This window comes from Astatotilapia calliptera, chromosome 14, assembly GCF_900246225.1.
Source record: "Astatotilapia calliptera chromosome 14, fAstCal1.2, whole genome shotgun sequence".
In the NCBI taxonomy this organism is placed as follows: Eukaryota; Metazoa; Chordata; class Actinopteri; order Cichliformes; family Cichlidae; genus Astatotilapia; species Astatotilapia calliptera.
The window spans coordinates 7011365-7035126 of NC_039315.1; the positions used below are offsets into that span (position 1 = coordinate 7011365).

Consider the following 23762-nt stretch of genomic DNA (forward strand, 5'->3'; position numbering starts at 1 on the left):
GATGACAGTAATCTCCAGAATATGCAGTGTGTCTGTGGTTCCTTTTAAGAACTGCATGTTTTCACCTAAGGCATCATAAGTGCCTTTTTAGTCAGTACATCAAATGGTGCTACGCAGCAGATGCTCCAAAAAAAAAAAAAAAACAGACTGTATGAGAGGCAAATGGGAAAACAGACTCCTAGATTAAAATTGTAGAATAAAAAAAATGTTTAAAAAAGAAATTAGAATCTTTATGGGTAATTTCACACCTTTTTAACAGGTGCTGTGGTAGTGATTTTGAAAATGACTTTTATATTAGGTGGATATTGGGACTTTAACAGACAGATATTTAATCTTACACAAATCTCTTAGACCTTGTGGTTACAATTTTACTCAGAAATTAGATCAACTATATCATTTCTATGCATTTTTTAGACATTGTAAGGTGTTTTTTTCTGTTTATTTCACTGTCTGAGTTTTACGACACACCTGCTTTCTCCTTTATTTTTGCCTGTGTGCTATGCTTGTAAGCACTAGTTTGCTCCAAATTATTCTATTCCTTGCAGAATGAAAACTGACTAGAGTTGTTTTGCTGCTGAGTTTTATACTATACACTACACTGGAGTACTTTTCTCTTTGTTATTTATTAAAAAGGTTAGTGCTTTCATAATTTGTTCTTTCAATTTGGACATCGACTTGCTGCAACAAATATCCACTAAAACTGAATTTGTTGTTATTGTTGACAAATTTAACTTCAGTTTCAGTTAACATCCTGAACATAAATGATTTATCCTTAAACTGTGCTCCACATTTTTTCCCCCCCAGATTTTGCAAGAGCTGTTGCAGCACGGCCTATATCATATGCAGCAGTATTACGAATGAAGCCAGACAGCTCTTCTTCAGTGGTCAACTCACGCGGCAGACCTCAACACTACAGCAGTGGGCTGGTGACTCCTGACTGGCCTGCTTTCTCCAGTCACCCCCTGTCAGCCCTGAGTCTGCATAGCTCTCAGGAGGACTATAGAAGCGAAGGTAAAACTAATGGAGCAGTCAAAATCTCAGTTTGTTTTCTCTCAAAAGTTTTTGATTTGTTAGAGTTTGCGTTCATACTTGCATATATACAAGCAAATGTTTCAACAGGGATACATATATATAAACACAAAAGCTTATTAATGGGAGAATTTGGACAATTGTTTTGCTGCATAGAAGTCATCTCCCATTTTATCCATGGATACTTAATATTTGGATCCCTTTTGTCTTAATTTACACTTTATAGTATACATTGTTTAGCAAAGTAGGAAGAGAAAGCTGAGTATGTTTTTTCTTTTATGGCATAGTATGTCTTACTAGCTATCAATGTCAGCTTCTAACTCCTTATAAGTAGAGAGCACCACTTTTTCACGCTATTTTCTGTTGTTAGTTCTGGATTACATTCTCAGTCGGGGTCAACTACTTTCAAGTCACCCTATACAGGAGTGAGACCTGAATTGTGAAGTTCAGATGACAGTGTTCTCACCCGCCAAAATGAGCCTAACCAAAAGGGAAGGCACTCCAGAGTTTGACTGAGCTCCTCCAAAAGTAATTGGTGTGAATGCACTCTGCTATGTCTGCACTCTGGCAAGAGTTTGCCATATTAGGTTAGACTTTATATGTTTCTCTCTGTTTAGGTTTGGTCTGGAAATGAATTGTACCTATCCGTTATCACCGCATTCTCCGGGGAGACCAGGGTCATGCCCTTTGTAAAATTGAAGTGGGATCATTGCAATATTGTGCTCACTGTGCTTCTGCCAGCATAGAAAGAAATAATGGATAGCTATGTCAAAGACAAGATGTAATACCCAAAATGCACAATGGAAACACAACATCATAAATTTACATGGGTCACTTAGTGTCCTGATTTCAAGGATTAATAAGTCTTGAGGATCTAATGACACATTGATGCTTTGATGTGATTAATTACATCATGCTTATTGCATCTGGAAGGCTCATTAATGGAAATCTGAAGCAGTTTCTCTATTGTCAAACCGGATCAGTAGTTCCTAATAAAGTGAGTCATATTAGAAGCAGGCATAAAATTATAATATCTATCCTTTTTTTTTCATTTTTTGTTTCCTTTGTTACCTTCTTTTCTGTTCCAGGCGCTTGTCTATTCCTTTCTGCCTATCTTTCTGCCTTTTTTACTTTCTGACAGCATTATCACTAGGTAGCCATAAAATGACTTACATCTATATAACCAAGGTGAAGGTAATGCCTCTCCACTGTCAGTGTTGACAGGACCATTATACCATTGCACCGGATTGATGTTCAGTGGATGAAATGGATGCCAACAAGTAATGTACCGTTGGTGGATTGAAGGGGGTATTGCGTTTTTTGACTCTATGACTGACAGATGGCCATGACACTCGAAGTTGAATGACACATATGCTTGTGTATGTGTTTGTATTTTCTACAGACAAACACATAAACAAATACAAATGCACTTAAAGAATGATATGGGGGTTTTTTTTTTATCCAACTCTCAAGTGTTTTCAAATTATCACAAACATGTTGGTTGAACAGCTCTTCAGTATTGCTGTGAAGAAGTAATTGTCCCATTCCTGATTAGTAATTTGTTTGCATATTTGTCATACTTAAATGTTTTAGACACATCAAACAGATTCTCCTATTAGACTAAGATACCGAGTGTAAAAAAAAATATATAGATTTTAATTGAAAATAGAAAAAAGCTATCCAAATCTACCTGGCAAAAGTCATTGCCCCCTAAACCTAATAACTGGTTGTGCCACCATTGGCAGCAAACCTGCAATCAAGCATTTGGCTGTTAAGTTAATTGGGATTCCTAGATTGGCTGTAGGTGTAAATATGAGCACGAGTAGCCATCTGTCTCATGTCTGTTTCTTTGTTAAACCTGTGATGCACTAGCAACCTATCCAGGAGGCTGTCTTTGGAGTGTGACTAGAAGCCTCAGAGGGAACCCACACAGACACAGGGAGAACATACAAACACACTGAAAGGCTCCAGCCAGATGGTGGATTCGAACACAGGACATTCTTCCTGTGAGACAACAGTGTTAGCTACAGCATCACCATGCTGCCCCTAAATAAAAATAAATGCATTTAAAAAGTGTTTAATCACAGTTAATTAATTATTTAACAAGCAGGGTAGTTACTTTTTCCCTTAGTAAGTTAAATCAGCAATTAAAAGATAAGATAACTTTTATTAGTCCCACATGTGGAAAATTTGTTATCTTACAGCAGAAAGTGGAGAGTACAAAGTTACAGTAGCAAAAACGTTTGAATAAGATAAGAGAATAAGAATAAGATACTGTACACAATAGAATAAGATACTATATACAATAGAATAAAATACAATGTTGTCAGAACAGAATTTTGTATTTACTCAGGTTGTCAGGTTTCTTTTCATATAAATGTCATTAAATTGTGTCAAATAATTGAGGAAAAAATTGTCCTTGAAGCGCAGATTCTTTCCCAGAAGCCTTGAAAATTGAGGGAAGTCTGGAGCCTGTTTATTTCTCCTTAATTGAGTATGTGGGTTGCACCCATGAAAAACTTTAGACAAATTGACATTCAACAAATGTATTAATTTAACAAGCAGGTACCTTGGTAGCATCTGGAACAACCATGCACAGCTGCAAAAGCCTGGCCTTTCATCCTCATGCTAGTGACCAGCATAGTACCACACTGCCGTGGGATGGCATCTCATTCTTCATCCAGCATTTGCAGCAAGTCAGCCAGTGTGATTGTGTGTTTCTGACATAAACAGCATGCGAAAGCTGATCCCACAAGTGTTCAGTAGGGTTAAGATCAGCACTGTAGGCAGGCCATTCCAACCTCTACACTCACAAGGGAGTCTGGAGGGAGTCCCTGATAAACCCTGCTCTGTGAGGACGAGTGTTGTCATGTTGGAGGATAGAGTTCAGTCTCAGACTGTGGAGATATGGGATTGCCACTTGTTGCAGATTCTCAAGTTGATCTCTCAGTGTCGGGATTGGCTCCAGTGATGACAAACGTTGCCAGTGAGGGATATGCTGCCCAACACCATCACACTGCATCCACCAAAATCCACCAGCTGCCAGTGTACCCTGTCTTTGACATCCCATATTATATGGAACTTGGCCTTCAAATTGGAGAGAGTACTAGGACACACTAAAATAATGCTGCAACCTGGGTTTTGCAGAACATTAGCTTGAAGTTGCCCTGTCCAGATCTTTGGAGCAGACACCAACTGACCACTCTAGCTCTTTCTATCAGTCTATCAATCAATAATTCAATCATTCTTTTTGCAATGTGTCCTGGTGGATTTCTGTGTGGATGTTCTCCATGTGCGTGTGTACTCCATCAGAGTACTCTGGCTTCTTGTCACACTCCAAAGACAAACTCTTGAGATAAGTTGCTAGTGCATCACAGGGTTAACAAAGAGATAGCCAAGAGACAGACAGCCACTGATGCTCACATGTAGACCTAAAACCAATTTAGAATGCTGTAGGAGGATAGAGTTCAGTCTCAGACTGTTAACAGTCATGCCTTAGACTGTGGGAGGAAACTGGAACGCTTGGAAAAAACCCAAACAATCACCAAAAGAACATTCAAACACCATATAGAAAAGTGCCAGTCATTCAGTGGTTCAAACCCTGAGGCGACTGTATATAGCACTGCCCCACCGTACCCATAGTAAAGTCAGTTAAATCCATATTATGTTTGCCTTTGAGCGCTAACAGAATGCATATGAATTTTTCCTGTGGCTGTCTGCACAATAATGCATTATAAATAATATACTGTGTACCAGAATTACAGTGTTGCCAAGAAAGACAGTGATAGTCATTTATTGTTTAGGCTCCAGCATACTGGATTTAAAATTAAACACTAAGTGTGAAGCTTAAGTGTTAATTTTCTGCTTTAATCTGAAGGTATTTACATCCTCACTGATTGAACACTGTAGGAATTCTCTTCCTTGTTAAACATATTTCCCTCACTTAAGGGGATGAAACTTAATTTAAATATTCAATACTGCTGGATGTTATTATATATTATATATTATTATCAGATGTAATAATATATCATTCTTATAATAATATGATTTAGACTGATGAATTAGGTCCACATATTTGTATGCTGATTGACATCACAATAAAAATGGGTGCTGCTCAGCTCGATATTATCTAATATCACTTCCTGAGTTTAATTACGTTTTTTAGGTTGTCTGTCCCTATGTTTTTCTGTTCCTGCAATATATAAATATAAATATAAATATAAATATCATATAAATTCCATGTGAATGTATATTATGATAAGTCAATTCTGGCATTTCCTGCACCTTTTAGCAACATATATTATATGTTATGACATGGACTCACCTGAAACTTGATTGTGTTTGAAATACAAATATTTTAATAATTTTCAGTGGCCCATTCGCTAAACTAAGCAGGACAGGTGCAGCACACTGATATTGCTGAGTTTATGTCTGAATGTGCAGACAGAGAGCCGTGTAAATAAGATGCAGAAAATGTAAAGACCTGATGGGCTTCTTTTATTTTTAGAACTAGTAACACTGCAAGGACTGACATCAGTTGCTTTATATGCACTGTAAGGTTTGCAACTTAATATTGATTCATTTTCCTCCAGTGATGAGGATATTACTTCAAAAGCTATTTATTTCCCTGTAGAACAATGAATTGCTGACAGTATGAAAGAGATTATATACAGCACGGGAAGAAAAAACAACATGATTCCCATTTTGTCATTGGATTATTTCTAAATAGCGGCAAATACTCAAGGTTGAGTCACTCGTATTGTTGCATTGCTGACATTATGTACCAGATCAAATGCAGTGTCAGCTAGTGATGAATGCCCTAAGTGTATTAAAATGGGTTCTGGGGATAATTCTCTGATTGTTATTGCCATGTTTATCTTCCAAATGTTATCTCTCCAACTCTCACACACGATGATGCTCTGCTCTTAATGACAACGGTTAACTGAACTAAATCTATGGTTACAGTTGTGGCCACAAATGTGACAAATATTTTGGATGTCAGAGCCAAAACATGGAGACTGTAAAAAACAATCTTGAGAAAGTGGCTCACATCCAAACTGGGTGCTGCAAGAATTTCAGTTCAGTAGTAGAGAATTCAATTGAGGATTGTTATGTAAGTTAACTAAATTATAAAAATTACATTTTACACTAGCAAAGTTGCCATTAACTGAATGTACTGATAGATTCTGAAACTGTTAGTGTTATCAGGGGGAAAAAAATCATTTTTTGTGACAAAATAAAGCAGAGTTACTTCTGTTATTTGTTTCTCTTTTCTCTCCTAAACCAATTCAAAAGTATCACATAAATAAACAGTATTGCAAAATATAGGATAAAAACCTTCCCTAAGGCCAACTAAAGCAAAATGCTCAGTGTAATTATGTCTGTTAACCAGTTGGTTGTTAAGCTGGCTGTCCCATTGGCATTGCATGGAGCCACTGCAGGTTGGAAGTTCAATGATTATGAAGTTAACAAAAATAGCTGATATTATCATGCTTAGCTTTGAGTTTTTTAATGTCAATGAAAGGTAGGGAAGGTACGTGTTAGTCTCTGACGAGGGCATGCTGCTGCTTAAACTACTGATTTAAACAGCAGCATGCATGACTTGCATATATATATATATATATATATATATATATATATATATATATATATATATTCAGCTACTATATTCTCCTGTGTCACATGCAAACTTCAAAGAAGCTCTGTTTACAGAGCTTAGAATATCCCTAAATGTGCAATTCTTTTGAAGAACACAAGATTCAGCTGTCTTTTGCAATGTCTGTAAATCTGATGTGTAATGCAACTAGGAAGCCTGCCGTACAAGGTGCATCACTTTTCTGTTACCAGCCGAATGAAACAAAGAGCACTCGGAAGAAACAACACAACTGCAACAGGGACTGTCAAGCAGAAAACTCCAGGGCTGAATGATACTGAAATAAATAAAAAAATTACTGACATTTCGCTTCTGTCTATTATATATTTCTTTTTTTTTAAAAGGCAGGCTTTTTCCCCGGCTGACTTGAGAAGCTCTGTTTGATAATAATTAATTATTCTACAATCTTTGGGATGATTTTTTTTAGGAATGTGCACCAGTATAGAAAAACTGAAAAATATTTTTTGGGCGTAAAAACGATCAGTTCGTATACTTACTTACTTACTTACCGCTACAATACACCGAACACTAGAGGAGACGCCCCTCTGAAGGCCCATCATTATTGCTCCCTTCCTCAGGAGTGAGACTATTTTCTCCAGCACCATGCTTGTCGCCGAAAGGTGGATGCTCATGGCAGAATGTGTAACCCCTCCTTAACAGGTCCCATTTTGTGGGAGGGAGGAGTTGCAATCTGTTCAGAGAAAAGCAGAAGACTGGCACATTGAGAGAGGATGTACCCATGTGCCCTGTCCTGCTTGCTGGCAAGAAGGCTGCAAGGACGCCTGCACAGTTTTGTTTGGCCTGCACCCCAAACTCAAATGTTGCCTTTTTGTTAGATGCTCATTTTGCAGTCTGCCGCTCAATAGGTAACAAACTGGGTGTTTTGTAAATGGATTTTAAAATCTATGCACCAAAGAACCCTTCAGTTGAAGTAAATCAACTTATATGTGTCATAACAATTTAGTTTTCCTTGTCTGACACATATCCTCTGATGTGATTATTGACACATTACTGTGTCAGAGCTAGAAGGACATTGAAAACATTATACCTCCAAAAAACATTGATGTCTGGGTAAGTTTTTTGTAACCTGTAGTTCAGTGGCGTTTACAACTAAAGTTTTCTCTGTACTGTTGTAAAACAATCGTGTCTTGTATATATTGGTATAGCAAATTGGTTGACAGTTTCATCTTAGCTCTTTCATTAAAATCTATTTAATGAGGTCACACTGTAGGTACCTCTGGACTCCTAACAACCCATGTGTCCCCCATGTATGCTGCACGCTTTCAACTAAAAGAACAAAAGTATGACAGTTTTCCCTTTGAACCGCGCACATGCATTTGATGACAGTTGTGCTCTGTGCCTTAAAATGAAAGATCAAAAGTGTTCAAAATGTCATATTTCTTTGCTTTTGGGATTTCCTATGAGTTAGGAAGTCAGTGATGTGGTAACGCATGGCTGGTAATTTTCTAGTGCGCATTATGCATTTATAAGTTTAATAGTTCATTTACCTACTGCTTACTAATAACAGAGGCTAAAATAATGATCTAAGATAGATTTTTAACTTGAGGTCACAAAAGTAACAGAGTAGTAAATGCCTCTAAACAATGTGCAGTTATTAATTTGGTGTAAGAAATAAAGATACAAGATAACTGATGTCAATAAAAAATAAACAGAATATAAAATGAACTGTGGAACAATGGTCAGAATTCCCATTGTTCCAGCTTCAAGTCTTCTTCCTGGAAGACTTGAAGCTTGTATAGCTGCAAAGGGCGGGCTGATATTAAACCCTATGGATTAATAACGGGATGTCACTCAAGTTCATATGCATATTAAGGCAGACAAGCAAATACTATTTTCAATACAGCGTATTTGAAATGAGCTTGTGTTCCCATTTAAACGCAATGGTCTGTCTTATTACATTTGTTTGTATATAGCAATTGATTAATACCATATTAAAGCACTTATATTAGAGTTACATACAGTAAATAATTTTGCTGAATATCAGATAAGGTCCTTTTAGTGTGTGTGTGTGTGTGTTGTTGTTGTTGTTGTTGTTGTTGTTGTTGTTGTTGTTTTATTTTTTTTTAATGTATTCTTCTGCTTGCCAAGAGTGTTATTTTAAAAAAGAAAGAAAGAAATAGAGGCCTGGTATCCACCATAGCAAAGAAGGTGAACACTGCAGAAAGATTGACAGAAAAAATAATGCTTGTGTTATAATATTCCCTCCAACAAATAAAAAAAATGCCTGTTTTCTGCTCAGTGGCAGCATCTTTAAATTATTCTGTAAAAGGACAGAAACAAATCTGTAAGAAGAGAAGATGGATAACAATATCGTACTAATGTTATCAGTCCCCTAACATGGTTGTTTACCATTTGATACCTTTGTTTAGCAAACTGTATGTGCTTGGATATCAAGTGCAAAGCCCAAAGAGATAGAAGATGTACACTCCCTGCTTTGCACTCCCAAGCCAGGGCAACAAAAATACTTTAGTAAATAGCAAAGTCAGGACCATCACTTGTCTTTCGTTAATCACTCGCCCATTTAGTCAAACAGCAGTGTGTCCAAAAACGTCTAAAAGAAATGGGATAAAAGCTTAATGGATAATCTTAAAGGTTTAACTTATATCATCATTCATTTTTAACATAAGAAACCTAAAAGATTACCCTGAGGAAAGGATCACTTCTAACTTCAAAAGCTGTTATAGCTCTTGGAAGGACAATGCTTTTCAGGTGTTCTTGCTCAAAATTCAGTTTAGAGTGCCATTTTGAGGATTACTCAGTTCTTTGTAATGTTAGAACTAACAGATTAGTTATAAAATATATCGCTCAATCTGGAATGCACTAATTAGCCACAATATTAAAAAACAGACAGGTGAAGGGAATATTTTGTCCATAGTGCAGTGATCTTCCCTCAGGTCCTCACATATATCTAACTGTTACTTTGACATGGACTAACCACTGGCAGCAACCTCCCTCAGCAGGAAAATGTAACCTGATGGCTTAAGAATCACAACAAGGAGTCCATCAACCTAGCCTCCAAGCTCTCTAGATCCCAATCTTGGTGACCATCAAAAATGCACCAAAGCAAGTCCAGTCCACAGCGCCCCATCTTGTAACCTAAAGTCCCCAAATCCCACAGTGCACCCCAGACTTGTCATGTCCTTGCCCTGACTTGTCAGAGCTGCTTTTACAGAATAAAAGTGATACACACAATATTAAGCAGGTGGTTTTAATGTTGTGAAAAATTGCAAATTTCCTACTGTTTCATGCACAAATCAAATTCCAGAGTTCATAGAAAGCCCCCTGGCACTCTGTTATGATAATTATAATCATCTTCTCTCCATCTCTTCTTTTGTTGTAGAAAGTGAAGAGTTTGGGCCTGTTTTTATCCAGGAGCCAGATGATGTTATTTTTCCTTTGGATTCTGATGAAAAGAAAGTGGTGATGCACTGTGAGGCACGGGGGAATCCACCACCCACATACAGGTGTGGCATTCGTTTGTCTGTGTGCTAATTGAAATTTCAGCTTTAACTCGAAAATAAGTTGGTCATTCATCACAAATATAACAAAAACCTTATTCCTCTTATGTTTTTCAGTTGGTACATCAATGGGACGCAGGTAGATTCAGAGGCAGATTACCGCTACACATTCATCGACGGAAACTTAATTATTTCCAATGCAAGTGAGATCACTGACTATGGAAAGTACCAGTGCAAAGCAGAGAACAGCATTGGGATTGTCCTCAGTCGAGATGCTTTATTACAGTTTGCATGTGAGTATGATTTCTCTGCTTTATTACACCAACTTTCTACCTAGTAAAGTTCAGATAACCGCACTGTAAGTCAGTATTTATTAAAACAAATGGAAAGTGCATTTCATTTTTGTCAGACTAAGAACTTCTATGAAGCAAATACTTAGCTTTAAGCCCTTTTGTCTCTCTGAGTCAAAATAGCCCTGTTTGGTTCTAGGGATAAATAAACACTATGCTTTGTTTTGTTTTGTTGCTGAATATAGTTCCCACAAGCTCCATCTGATACTGCTAAAGGGGTATATGCATTCGAGTGCAAGTGTTAAATGAGACCAAACTGCACGTTTCTTCCCACAGTATAATAAATATCAGAGGGCACACATGGAATCACCAGGGACACTATCCTTTAGTCAAAATGCATTGTTGGGGTGCTCTTCAGTTTCCTCAGGGGGCAATGACCATACTACTCTTACCAGTAGTTTACCCTTCCCAGTCACTGAGTTGTTGCTAGAAAGAAAGGTACACAGTCTCATCCAGTGTTATGGAGCTTTAGAGTTCCTACAGAATTACTTAAGAGGCATCACTAGATTGGCCTGCAGCTGTGTAGCAGGCAAAATGGATGAACTTCTCTATAAAAACACAGCATTTCTTGACGCCCAGAGAACCAAGTGCTTTCTTTACTTTTGGTTGCATTCATTCACAAAGTTTCATATATATCAATATGATCCAAGTGAATAAAAATCAAAAGAGGACCAGTCCTAATTTAAGTGTAAGGCAGATTGCTTGGCAGGCTGGAATGCCCAGATGGTAAAGCACAGGCTTCAAAAAAGTTGTGCCTGTTTGTGTGGAACGCAAGATGTACTTCAACATGTACCCTCATCTGTGTTCTCAAACATATCCAGATCTTTTTCTCCTCCTTTTTAAACTTAAGGGTCATGTACAAATTTATGCTTGAGTTTTTTACTTCTAAAAAAAACAAACTAATCTACAACCAATTTATCAGGTTGCATTATCTATACCTAATATTAGCATTATTTTACTGCTATGCTCTTATTATCCCATTTAAGCACCTAGTGTATTTATAAGTCTAAGCCCAAAGCATAAAGATGTTGAACATGGCAAACATGGGAAAGTATAGAAGGTGTTTCCTTAGGTTTCACAGTGGAGGACCCTGACAGCTAATGCTGTTGACTATCTCAAAGTAGTTCTCATATCCGAGGCAATGGGTATAAGAATAGATACATGTGAGTGAAAATTTAAAAGGTAAACATGAACCTTCATCCTCTATATTCAGGGAATCAAGTGGCTATGTTATACTACTGTGGGTATTTTGCTGGCGTTCTCATGATCCACTCGGTTCCTCTTGGAGGAACTGATGATTTTAAATTAATACAAAGTTGAACAAAGTTTCAGTTCCAACTGAAACTTTGTTCAACTATTTACCATACTTCCCATACTAACACACTCTGTTAATTCATTTAGGTTTTTTTCCCCCTTTTAGGGTATTTGTTTTTTCTTAGAAGATGGTTAGTAGTGTGCTTCTGAAGTTTTAGGCCTTACACAACAACTTCAGACAGCACTGAATGACAGCAAATGTCTGTAATCCCCAGTAAAATTAAGTAGAGTACCAAATAAAACTGTAGAGTCCACCATTGTTTCGATAAATTTAAACTGTCTTGGCCTGACTCTGTATCAACCATCATATTTAAAGAGGCACATTTGTTGTTTTTCAGCATTGTGTTTTAAAGAATCAGTTTTCTGTTTTGCAATGGACTCTTTATGTATAGCTTTTTTAGTTTTGTGTAAATACTTTTTAAGTTTCATTTCTATTGATCTAAAATCAGTAAAGATGCATTTTTTGGGCAACCTCCAGAGCATATGATTTGATTTGAAGCAAATAAGGGTTTGTGAGATTTGCAAATCATTCAATTTTTATTCACACAGCATTCCAACTTTTTTTGGAACTGGGGTTGTGGATCATATTTTGGTCACTCTTTGTTTACTGTTGCAGTTCTTCAAGTGTGTGCATTTTGCTTTGGTAATCATCTTGAAAAAAATGTGGTTTGAGCAGATAGTGAGGTTAGGGATATGTTGTGTTGATTGGCAGGTGTGTCAGGTGAGATGATGGCCAACTGTCACACATCAACTTCATCCAAACAACCTTTCCACAAAATTGGATTTTCTAGTTTCAATAACAGGCAGGTCATCATGTTGTTACTATAGATATATATATAGATATATAGATATATATAGATATAAAATTCAATGAGTATCAAACACTGCAAGTACTGCTGTTTGATACAATCCTTACACATAGTTCATTATGCTAAACTGTTATACCTGAGAGCAATAAAAAATATGTATGCACAGAAAACAAAATTCATATGTTTTGTTATGATGTAATTAAAAAAATAAGCTCTAATAAGAGAAACTTTCTAAAAAATTTCAAAGATTGTGTACTATGTTTAACAGCTGCTTTGCTGTTTATTTAATAATGATATTTAACATGGGATTTGTGTGATTGAAGCTGCCTTTGCTAAACCATGAGCAGAAATAGTAGTCCAATCATTTCTTCTCTTCACTAGATTCATTCCAGGGTTTTTTCTACCATGTAAAATAACACATCTGTGTGACTGTTTCTTTTGCTTCGTGCACTACAAATATTCAGCAGCGTGAATGTGCAGTAGGCTACATTTCTTTAAAGTGCAGCCCTTCAAAAGGCTAGCCACAGAAACAAAGAAAGGTGCCCTGCAGCACACATTTAAATGCAGAACCTTCCTTCGCTCTTTCAGCATATCAAATGGTGGGTATTTATCACTCAGCATGAAGCTCAACTTTTCCTTCCCTTTTCATGTTAGCACTGCACATTTTTATGCAGTAGCACAGTGGTTGATTGCTTTACCTGGTTCAGATTCATATGGGTACTTCTTTTCCATGTAAACTGAACGTTTTAATGGAGTAATTGATGCTTTATTGAACTAGAAATCAGTGTTCAAGCTATGTGACTTGTGGAATGCATTACACGCATATTAAACAGCATATAGAAACCTGGCTTCTTGTAACTTTGACTTTAGATTGGAACATGATTACCCCAGTTAGATTGTAGAATTTAAAGCACAGCGCTGTAAATACTAAAGTCCTTTACCTGGTCTGAAAGAAGCCTCCAACTTCTATATAGTACCTGCAGCAGGTTGAGTTTGATTCACGCCTACTTAAAATACTAAAGGTTAATGGGCTTGATATTGTTTTGCACAAAAACTTAATAAGTACTATCAGAGAACATCTTGAAAGCCTCATCATAATATCATCATAATAAACATTCACAGCCCTTGTGTGTGTGTCAGTTCACCTAAATGTTTTTGCTACTTTATATGACTCAGGAAACTTTTGTTCTCTATTTCACACATTACAGTAATGTGTGAATTGTAATGGATAGTGAGTCAGATGAGCTATTGCATCTCTGGTTATGTTATATAATAGTAATAATAATAATAATAATAGTAATAATAATTAATCTTATTATTCGTTTAAATTTATTTTAAATAAATACATTTTTTTAACTTATTGGACTGAATCAATTTGAGTAGGCTGTCAGTGTCCCTCATTTATGGTGGTGGCTCTATGTTAATGCACTGTATTCATTTATCTCGCTATAGATAGCGGCCATACTGATCACAGCCCTGCTTCACTGAGTCATGAGAGAGTAAAGAGTGGACAAGGCAGAGTGCATGGGGAAAGGCTGAGTCAAGGCTCTATATATTCTATCCACTGGTCGTGTACTCTGTTCGAAAGATGTTTCAGTAGGATGCTTTTTTTCTCTTTGTTTTGAAATTCTGAGCTACTGAACTCACACTTGGGCTGCTTTTCAGCCGTGACTTTGAAGGCAGCAGGCAGAAAGGAGGCGTCTGATCTTTCTCTCCGAAGAGTCCTTCTCCCCCTCTCTCTTTTTGCGGACGTGAGGCTGGCCAAGGCTCAAGTCACTCCAAGCTGTACAGTAGTAATGAAATTATCAGGATGCTTTAAATCAAGCACTGGAAGAGCCACACACACCACTCTGATATGTTCTACATTATCAGATGTAAAGCTCATTGATTGAATTGATTCATACTGACCTTGAAATATCGGATTTACATTAAGCACCTGTTCCTTTGCTTGCTGCAGATTTCATCACTGACTTGGATTTTAAACATTTATATGGACATATGTTGACTTGTAATTTTTCTGGAAGCTTTAATGGCCATGTTTTTTGTTTTTGTTTTTACGTTATTGAAAAAGTCAATAATATTAACTCGGGTACATAGCTTTAGCTTGTAAAAGGACGTTATATTTTCTTCTGGTTTCATACCATATTTAATGACTGAAGCACCCACTTGGTCTTAATTTGTCCTGTATGTTAAATGATCATTCTGTCTATATAGCTTTTTGCACTTGTTAATCAAATAGTACTTCAGATTTCTTAGTGCTTACCTGATATCCCCCTTGTGTTGCTTCTTCCTGTAAAATGTTGAATTTCCTGTGTGCCTGGAGTTGTTTCCCAGGAATTGTCTACCTTTACCGTGTGTTTCAGACACACAGGGCAAGTGTAGGCCCTTAAAGTAAATATACTAAGGTCTGGAATATCATTCATTATTGACAAATTTAGGCAAGCTGCCCAAGAAGACCCTTCTCTCCACAACATGTAGCCTGGCAGAATTTATTAAAGGGAGAGAATATACTGAAACGCTCATATCCACATCTGGTTGCTGCCAACTCCCGCAGCCACGTTGTAGGTCTGTAATTACTGTGGCTGTACTCGTGTCTGTGTTATTTACTCACCAATTACTCACTCAGTCATTTCATATTCTATCCTATTTTATCATTAGATAAAAAATCAATGTAGCTTCCTCATTGTCTGCTTACTAATTAAATATATTGATCAAAGATAATGCATGAGTTATGTTGGAATAAAAAAGGGAAAAGATGTAGAGCAAAGCTACACTGACAATAGAAGACAGGGTGGTGACAGCTGCGGGTGAATCAATAGGGAGCGCAGAGACAATCATTTCCATCCGTGCTCTGGTGGCATGCTGTTTCCAAATGGGCCAAGGTGTTATGACAGAGTATCTCTAGGATAGCTGTCCAAGACAATTAAAACAGGAAAAAATGGCAAGACAGCTACGGATGGGAATCAGAAATTGGTTCCGGTTCAAGACCTGTTCCAATCTATCGGAACTGTATTACTCCTGCTTTTTTCTTTTATCAGTGCTGGCATGTTTTCTGACATGAGCACATTGCACAACAGTGACATCAAAGTCATAACTGTGAAGCATGTGCAAATGTGCAAACTTTTTTCTTTTTCTTCTTTTATTGTTTTTATTATTATCTCTTTTATTGGGACAGCTGTTGAACATAACAGTAGTTTGCCTTTTTACATTTTCTTTGCTGTCACATTTTAACTTATAATTGAAAAATAAAGAAGACGGAAAAAGAAGAGAAAAGAAAAGAAGAAAAAAACAAAAACAAACAAAAACACCCCCCCCCCCAAAAAAAAACAACAACAACAAACAAACAAACAAACAAACAAAAAACTAGGGTTAGGAGGCAGCAGGGCAGGTAGGTTTACGTAGAACTCAGGGTTGTAACATCATACACAAAATCACACCTCATATGCTTAACATAGTCTGTCCATTTAGACCATATTCCGTAGAAGGTATCCCTCTGAAGTTTAAGAGAAAATGACACTTTTTCCATCGTATAGATCTCTTGTACAGAATGTATCCAGTCTTCTATCGTTGGTGGTTCAGGCTTAAGCCATCTTCTCGTAAGAGGCTTTTTACTTGCGGCCAGAAGGATATACAGGAGTCTTCTGTCGTTGGAATTCAGTTTATCCACTGGTGCATTGCACAAAAACATGGTCTCAAAAGTTGAAGGAAAAAAAAATGAAAAAACATTTTGTAAATGATCATGGATTAGAGACCAATACTGGCGAATATCTTTACAGTCCCAAAAGATGTGGAAATGGTTAGCTCCATCTCCACCACATCTCCAACATTTATCACCAATTCCTCGATATCTTTGTTGAGCAGGGGTAATGAAAAATCTCATAATGCTTTTCCAGCAAAATTCACGCCAAACATTAGACCCAGTGGTAGCCCACTGTATCTTGCATGCGTGAGCCCAACACTTCTCTGTAATTGTCAAATTACCCTCCTTTTCCCACTTCGCTTTAATATGTCGTTTTTACACCGCCGGATGCTGTTATATAATTTAGAAATAATTTTACTTTGCACTTCAGATTTGATTAGTAATAAGAATGTTTCTACAAATTGTAATTCGTTTAGGTTCACTTTTAAGTTTTGATTAAAATAATTTCTGATCTGTAGATATCTAAAAAAAATCATCAGATCCCAAGTCATGTTTACTCCTTAAAGATTCAAAGCTTTGAAATGCACCCTTATGGACAAATGAATAATAATTGGTTATACCTTTTGAAATCCAGCTTTTGAATCTATTATCATATTGATTTGGAGTAAAATCCGAATCATATGCACACCATCTTAAAACCTTAGAGGCATTTTCCAAACCACCAATTTTTATTACTTCTTTCCAAGCTGATATCATTATTTGCAGTATAGGTTTATCTGCCATATGTATTTTATTCTGTAATTTTATGTCCGATATTAAAGCTGAAACTGGTATTTCTTTTACTATTGTTCCTTCAACATCTTTCCATCCGGCGGTGTAGTTTGGACAACAGAGACAAATCAGCGGTCTTAACTGAGCTGCACAATAATATTCTCGTAGACAGGGAAGCCCACGACCTCCCTTTTCTTTCTTTAATTGAAGCGTTTTATATTTAACTCTAGCTTTTTTCCCATTCCAGATATATTTTGACAATGTTCTATCCCATACCACAAACTGTTTTTGTGGTATGGTAATCGGTAGAGACTGAAACAAATACAGCAGTCGGGGAAGAATATTTAATCTGATTGATTCAATCCTGGAGTGTAGGTCCAGAAATGGAATAGTGTTCCATCTTTGTATATCTGATTTTATGGGTTCATTTAGAGGGGCATAGTTGGCATTGAACTTTTTGGTGAAGTCACGATGTATTACCACCCCTAAATACCTAATGCTATCTGCATCCCATTTCCATTTATAACGATTCTTGATTTCAACTGGTGGTTCGTAATTTAAAGTTAATACCTGCGTTTTATTTATATTGACCTTATATCCCGATAAAGAACCATACTGTGATAGTGCTTCCATGAGATGGGGGAGTGCCTGTGAGGGACAAGTTAATGTTAAAAGTAAGTCGTCAGCAAATAATGCTAATTTCTGTTCCCCTCCTGGCGTTCGTACTCATGTTATATGCTGACTCTGCCTAATCCACTGACTTAATGGTTCTATAAACAAAGCAAAAAGCAGCGGTGAAATGCAGCAACCCTGTCGTGTACCTCGTTCCAGTATAAATGATTCGGTGAGGTCCCCATTGATTTGGATTTTAGCTGTTGGTTTGTTGTATAACTCTGAGATAATATCAATTATAGATTTATCAAAATTAAACTTCTCAAGCACTTTGTATAAAAAGGACCATCTCACTGAGTCAAACGCCTTCTCAGCATCTAAGCTTAACACTAAGGTCTCTAATTTTTGTTTGTCAACTTGCCGCAATATATGCAAAACCTTTCTGATGTTGTCCTGGGCCTGCCTATGTTTAATAAAACCCGTTTGGTCATTATGTATTAACCTAGGTAATATCATTTCTAATCTCTTAGAGATAATAGATGTGAACAACTTGTAGTCAATATTCAACACACTGATTGGGCGATAGTTGCTACATTCTAATTGATCTTTTCCTTCTTTTGGTATAATGGAAATTATTGCTTCCCTCCATGAAGGAGGGATAATTTTCTTTTCCATTACCCAATTAAATGTCTTTATCGTGGTGGGGATCAAATGATCCTGCATTATTTTATACCATTCAGGGCCGAACCCATCTGGCCCCGCCATTTTCCCTCCCTTTAATCTTTTAATTGCCAAGTAAATTTCTTCTTTAGTTATTGTGGACAACAGCATTTTATTTTGTTCCTCTGTCACACCTTGCAACTTTAGACCTGAAAAGGAAGCATAGTTTAATTTTCCCCAGTTCAGTTTCTATTTGTCCATTAAGAGGATTCTTTATTCTATGTATAGTCCTCTCTGCTTGTTGCTTCCTAAGTTTAAGAGACAGAAGTCTTAGTGATTTCCTCCCTACCTCGCATTGCTGTTGTTTAATAAAAACGATTTTCTTTTGTATATCTATCATATTTAAATCATCTATTTTTTTCCTAAGTTTTATTATGTCAGATTTGATATCATCATCCAGCGTCACAGAATGTAGATGTTGTAGCTCAGGTAAGAGGATATACTAATTATTTTTCCTCTAATTACTGCCTTCAATGCATCCCATAATATTCCTGGAGATACCTCCTCATTTTCATTATACTCTAAATAAGTTTCTATTTCCTCTTTCAAACTCTCTTTAATATTTGGATAATTTAAAATGTTTGTATTCAGCCTCCATAAGGTTGATCTATTTTTGCTATTCAGGCAGATCTCAAGATTAACCGGGTTATGATCTGAGATGGTACAAGCGCCTATTTCACAGCTTTTAATTCTAAATAGGTCATTCTTAAACATGAGAATATAATCTAGCCTAGAATATACATTGTGTGGAATTGAGAAGTGGGTATACTTTCTGTCATTTGGGTGTAAATCTCTCCACACATCTAGTAGTCCAAAATCGTCCATAAAATGCACCATTCTTCTTCCAATACTCCTCTGATCGCCTTTTCCATTTGAAGAGTCTAACTTGGCATTTAATGTGACGTTAAAGTCACCACCGCAAATGAAAATTGCCTGACTCCTTGTTGTTGCCAAATTCAAAATCTGCTCATATAAGGACCAGTCACTGCCTGGGGGAATATACACATTTAAGAGAGTAGTCATTATACCCTGAATTTTACCCATTATCAATATATATCTGCCTTCTTTATCTTTAAATTCCGAAATATGTTCATAGTTCAAAGTTGAGGATATCAAAACTGCCACCCCCCTTCGCCTCCCAGAACTATGGGAGGAATAGAAGACATGTTTGAAACCTAATTTGTTAAGTTTTGCATGATCTTTGTCAGCTAGATGTGTTTCCTGCATCAGAACAATTTCTTTTTCTTCTTTTAGCAAATTTTATTTAGGCGCAGAGAAAATAAAACAGTTGCATAAATTCTAAAACCCCAAGAAAAAAAAATACAGGAATCAATAAGCAATTGGTAAATCATCCAAATTGTAAGTAGGTACTAGCAGTATTCCATCCATTTGCTTCCGCTTATCCTTTTCAGGGTTGTGGGGGGCACTGGAGCCTATCCCAGCTGTCATAGGGTGTGAGGCAGGGTACACCCTGGACAGGTCGCCAGTCTGTCGCAGGGCTAACACAGAGACAGACAACCATTCGCACTCACATTCACACCTATGGGCAATTTAGATTGTTCAATTAACCTATCCCCACAAAGTGCATGTCTTTGGACGGTGGGAGGAAGCCGGAGTACCCGGGGCGAACCCACGCAAACACGGGGAGAACATGCAAACTCCACACAGAAAGACCCCGGCCAGATGGTAGAATTGAACTCAGGACCTTCTTGCTGTGAGGCAACAGTGCTAACCACCGTGCCACCATGCTGCCCCACTGGCAGTATTAGCTGTACAACTCATAGAAATACCTATCTCTAAAGTCAACAACAGTGAAAAACATTGAAATGTGGACAAGCCAATTGTCCCCATCTAACACTGAATTGAATGTAAAATGTGACTGGAATCAATTTTAGATAAAAGATCAATCACAGTTGTTTGTAAAAGACATTAGACATTAAAAGAAGCTATCTTCAGTCATTGGGATTCCAGGATTTTTAATTTTGTGTGTTGTTGTTCCAAGATTGCTCACTGTCAGGAGCTGATAAACTGTCCATTTAGTGCTGGATCTGTCTCTTTCTAGGCACAGGAAATGGTGGGCATAGCAAATTGATTGGTGGTGTGGACTGAGTGCTTGCAAATCCGAGTTGTGTGGCAGGTCATTCTATTGGGTGTTTAAATGAAAAAGTGCCGTATACCCAATGTTTTTTCTTTTGTTTTGTTTTTTTTCTTAATCTTTCAGTGTGGTCACTACCTGAACTATCCTTTAGTTATTTCACCAAAACAAAGTTCAGTAATCCAGTGAGGGTTTTTTTATTTCAGTTTTTAAAGACACTGACTATTTAAACATGATATTTAAAGGGCATGTACCACAATTTTCATTAAATGTGCCACAAAGTCGGTTTCACAAGTCACTCTGAGGCATAATTGTAAAGACTATGGAATGAAGGCCATGAAGACCTAATCACCTGCCCCAGGTTAGAGGTCTGTCACTTGATCTCCACACTTTGCCATTGCTTCAGCTAAATGTTAGCAGCCATCATTATGCTCCAAAAAGCTACAATTCTGGAATGAAACATCCATTGTTCTAGTCATGAACAGTAACAACAGGGTCAAAAAAACATACTTGGACACATAACTCTATAATTGTAAAGTTCCATGTAATTTAAATTCGAACTTATTAAAAAAGTAAAATAGAAAAGAAAATGCAACTTTCTGGTTTTTACTGGCTTTTAACATTTTCCTGTTGTTGTTTTTTACCACTGTAGTGGTTCAAAGTACGTAGTTTCAAAAGAAATACATAAGCTGTCTGTTTGTTCTTTGTCTCTCGCTGAGTACAGCATGTTTTTGTGGAGGTACTATCACTCGGGGAGAACAAAAGCTTTATTGTTACCTCACCAAATCAAAATTACTTCCCTCATCAAATGATGAAGTCAAAGGCTATCAGCAGAAATAATGATGGTTCTGTATAAATTCATTATATCTTACTGTATTTGTTTTTATTTGCACTGAAAGCTTTCGTTTCCATGCTGTTCTAGATCTTGGTGCTTTCAGTACAAAGGCCCGGGGTGGGGTTTCTGTGCGTGAAGGCCAAGGTGTGGTACTCATGTGTACCCCTCCTCCCCATTCACCAGGTAAGAGTTTAGTTTTTCAATCACAGGCAGAAGAAGAAATTCATTTTTTGCTTTTATTACCACTCCAGTGTGAGTTATTGCTCCCACTGTTTATTTTTATGTTATGCATTGTATTTTGATTATTTATATTTCATAGCTGTTCACTGTCCTGTCTATCCATCTATCCATGCTGTTCATATTAGTGTGCCAAGTTACAGTGACCAAAGAGCCAGAACTCCACTTATGAAAGATTAAATTTACTGGATCATTACAACTAGAAAGAAATGTTACACGGCCAATTATTTCACACAGCCACCATCTTTAATGCCATATATCCCTCTCTATAGTCGTCCTTAAATATAAGCTCTTATGAGGTTTTCTGTTTGCATCAGCTCTGTCATTCTCCTGCACTGCACCCATGGGAACGTTTGCCAAGTGCTCTTCAGCACCCATACACATTTCTAGATGCCATTTTGCATCTCATGGTAGCAACCAGAGAGTCGGTGACAAAATAGCTTGTTTAAAAGAGACGCAGTCAATAATTAATGTTGCGTAATGACTGACAGATGTAAGTGTAGTACAGAGTTTTCTCAACCTTAAAGTTTTTCATCAGTCATAGTGCAGATGTTGCCCTTGCTCAAGGAGTATGTGTGAATATGAATTTTTCACAGGGAGTTTGAAAATCAACCCCTCATACATACATGCATTTAATTTTTTGACCAAGGTCTCTTCTTGAATGCTTGGAACTCTGATTGGCATGTGATTGAAATCAAACACTGGCGATGATGTTAGCATGATGACAGCATAATGGAAATAGTGATTTTCTGTCTTTTGAAATTTGTTGCAGTCTTACTACTATAAACTGTAAAATTGACCCAGGTTTCATAATGACATACTTTAAGTCCCCCGTGTTGAATTGCTTGCATTATATTCATTATGCGGGCCAAGTGGATCAATACAGAATATATTATACAATCACTCAGCCGTTAAATGCGTAATTCAGGGCAACTGCATTAGATTTAAAATTTATTAGTCTAACAGAAAATCAGCATTTAAAGAGTAAATAAGAAAATCCATTGAAAATTTAATCTACAAAATACATTTGTGCTACACAGAATAATTGAAGGACCTTAGCTTGTTGATTAAGAAATTTCTGGTTTCCTGTACCTGTTCCTTGTATATATGTGGTTAAATGATACAGTAAGATACAAACTGCTTGTCAGGGAACAAGCTTGGATATTGTTGTCTTGATTTCTATTTTATAAGCTTACCTTCCCTCAACTATAAACCTAAGCTTCTAAGCTTTTACAGCATTGCATTTATCCACAAAAAGCGTTGCTACACTATTCATACTTTAGGCCAAAAATGAATAGTACTTGATCTCCCCTTTTTATGTTGTGATATTAACTTTTAGGTTTAAAAGGGATATGAGAGGCCAGTCTCAACATGTTGTTGAGCCTTTATTTTGATGCTTATTTTTTCATATTTACAGATTATACTCAAAAACACAATACAGGTAAGATTATGATTTATTTCTTCGGCATTGCTTACACGAAATGAAAAATGATCTCAAAAAACTTTGATTAGATGCCTCATCCATAGAATATCCTACTGTGATGAATGCTTTGGTGTGTCACAGTTCAAATTCATATTGAAGAGGGAGTGCTAAAAAATGTTTGGGCTAAAATGGCTGTGGGAGGATTCAAAGACATTAAAATGTCACTTATTTTGCAAAGGCCTTGTGAGTAAAAATAGCTGTGAGTCACTGAGATATGAAAAGTTGATCATCTTCCGTTTGATGGTTTTGAGAAGTTTCTGTGTGTTTTGGGTAAATGCTGCGTATAAAGAATAGAAAGAGTGTAATGAAACTCTGGCGTCTTTGACAATGCTTATTGTCTAGAACAAGGTCTGTTATCTTTTATATCAGCAATGATATTCTGTGTTAAGTTATTCTTTTTAGTTTTACAGGGTCCTGTTTGACTTGTGGACCAGAATCTGGAATATCACTATTTTACCTGTTCTTCCCTCTTCGGGGAAGAATAGCAACATATGATGCTAACTTTGGACAGTAATCTGTTAAAATACAGTATTTAGGAGTCCACTAACACTGAGCTTAAATTGAGTGTTGAATTTAGTCATAAGATCTGTGCACTAATAATGTTGCATCTTTAAAACATCAGTTATTCATTATTTACCAAGAAGACAAGAAGCTTATCCTTTCTTTGTCTGTTTCTTTCATGGATTATGGATCCAGATCGAAGAGTTGTAGCACAAAAGTTCAATGTTCAATGGG

At 36.8% G+C, this 23762-nt stretch overlaps 1 protein-coding gene across 4 annotated transcripts in view; it reads left to right on the forward strand.

The window, feature by feature from the left end:
- cntn5 (contactin 5) overlaps nt 1-23762 on the forward strand; it is a 119456-nt gene that overhangs the window by 55370 nt on the left and 40324 nt on the right. For 2 of the 4 annotated variants that reach the window (XM_026191357.1, XM_026191358.1), the window contains exons 3-7: nt 805-1011; nt 10044-10167; nt 10279-10454; nt 21395-21490; nt 22962-22985. In XM_026191357.1, the coding sequence (XP_026047142.1) occupies nt 805-1011; nt 10044-10167; nt 10279-10454; nt 21395-21490; nt 22962-22985 (627 nt within the window). The remainder of the gene's footprint in view (nt 1-804; nt 1012-10043; nt 10168-10278; nt 10455-21394; nt 21491-22961; nt 22986-23762) is intronic. The other 2 variants (XM_026191359.1, XM_026191360.1) reach the window with 1 other exon arrangement.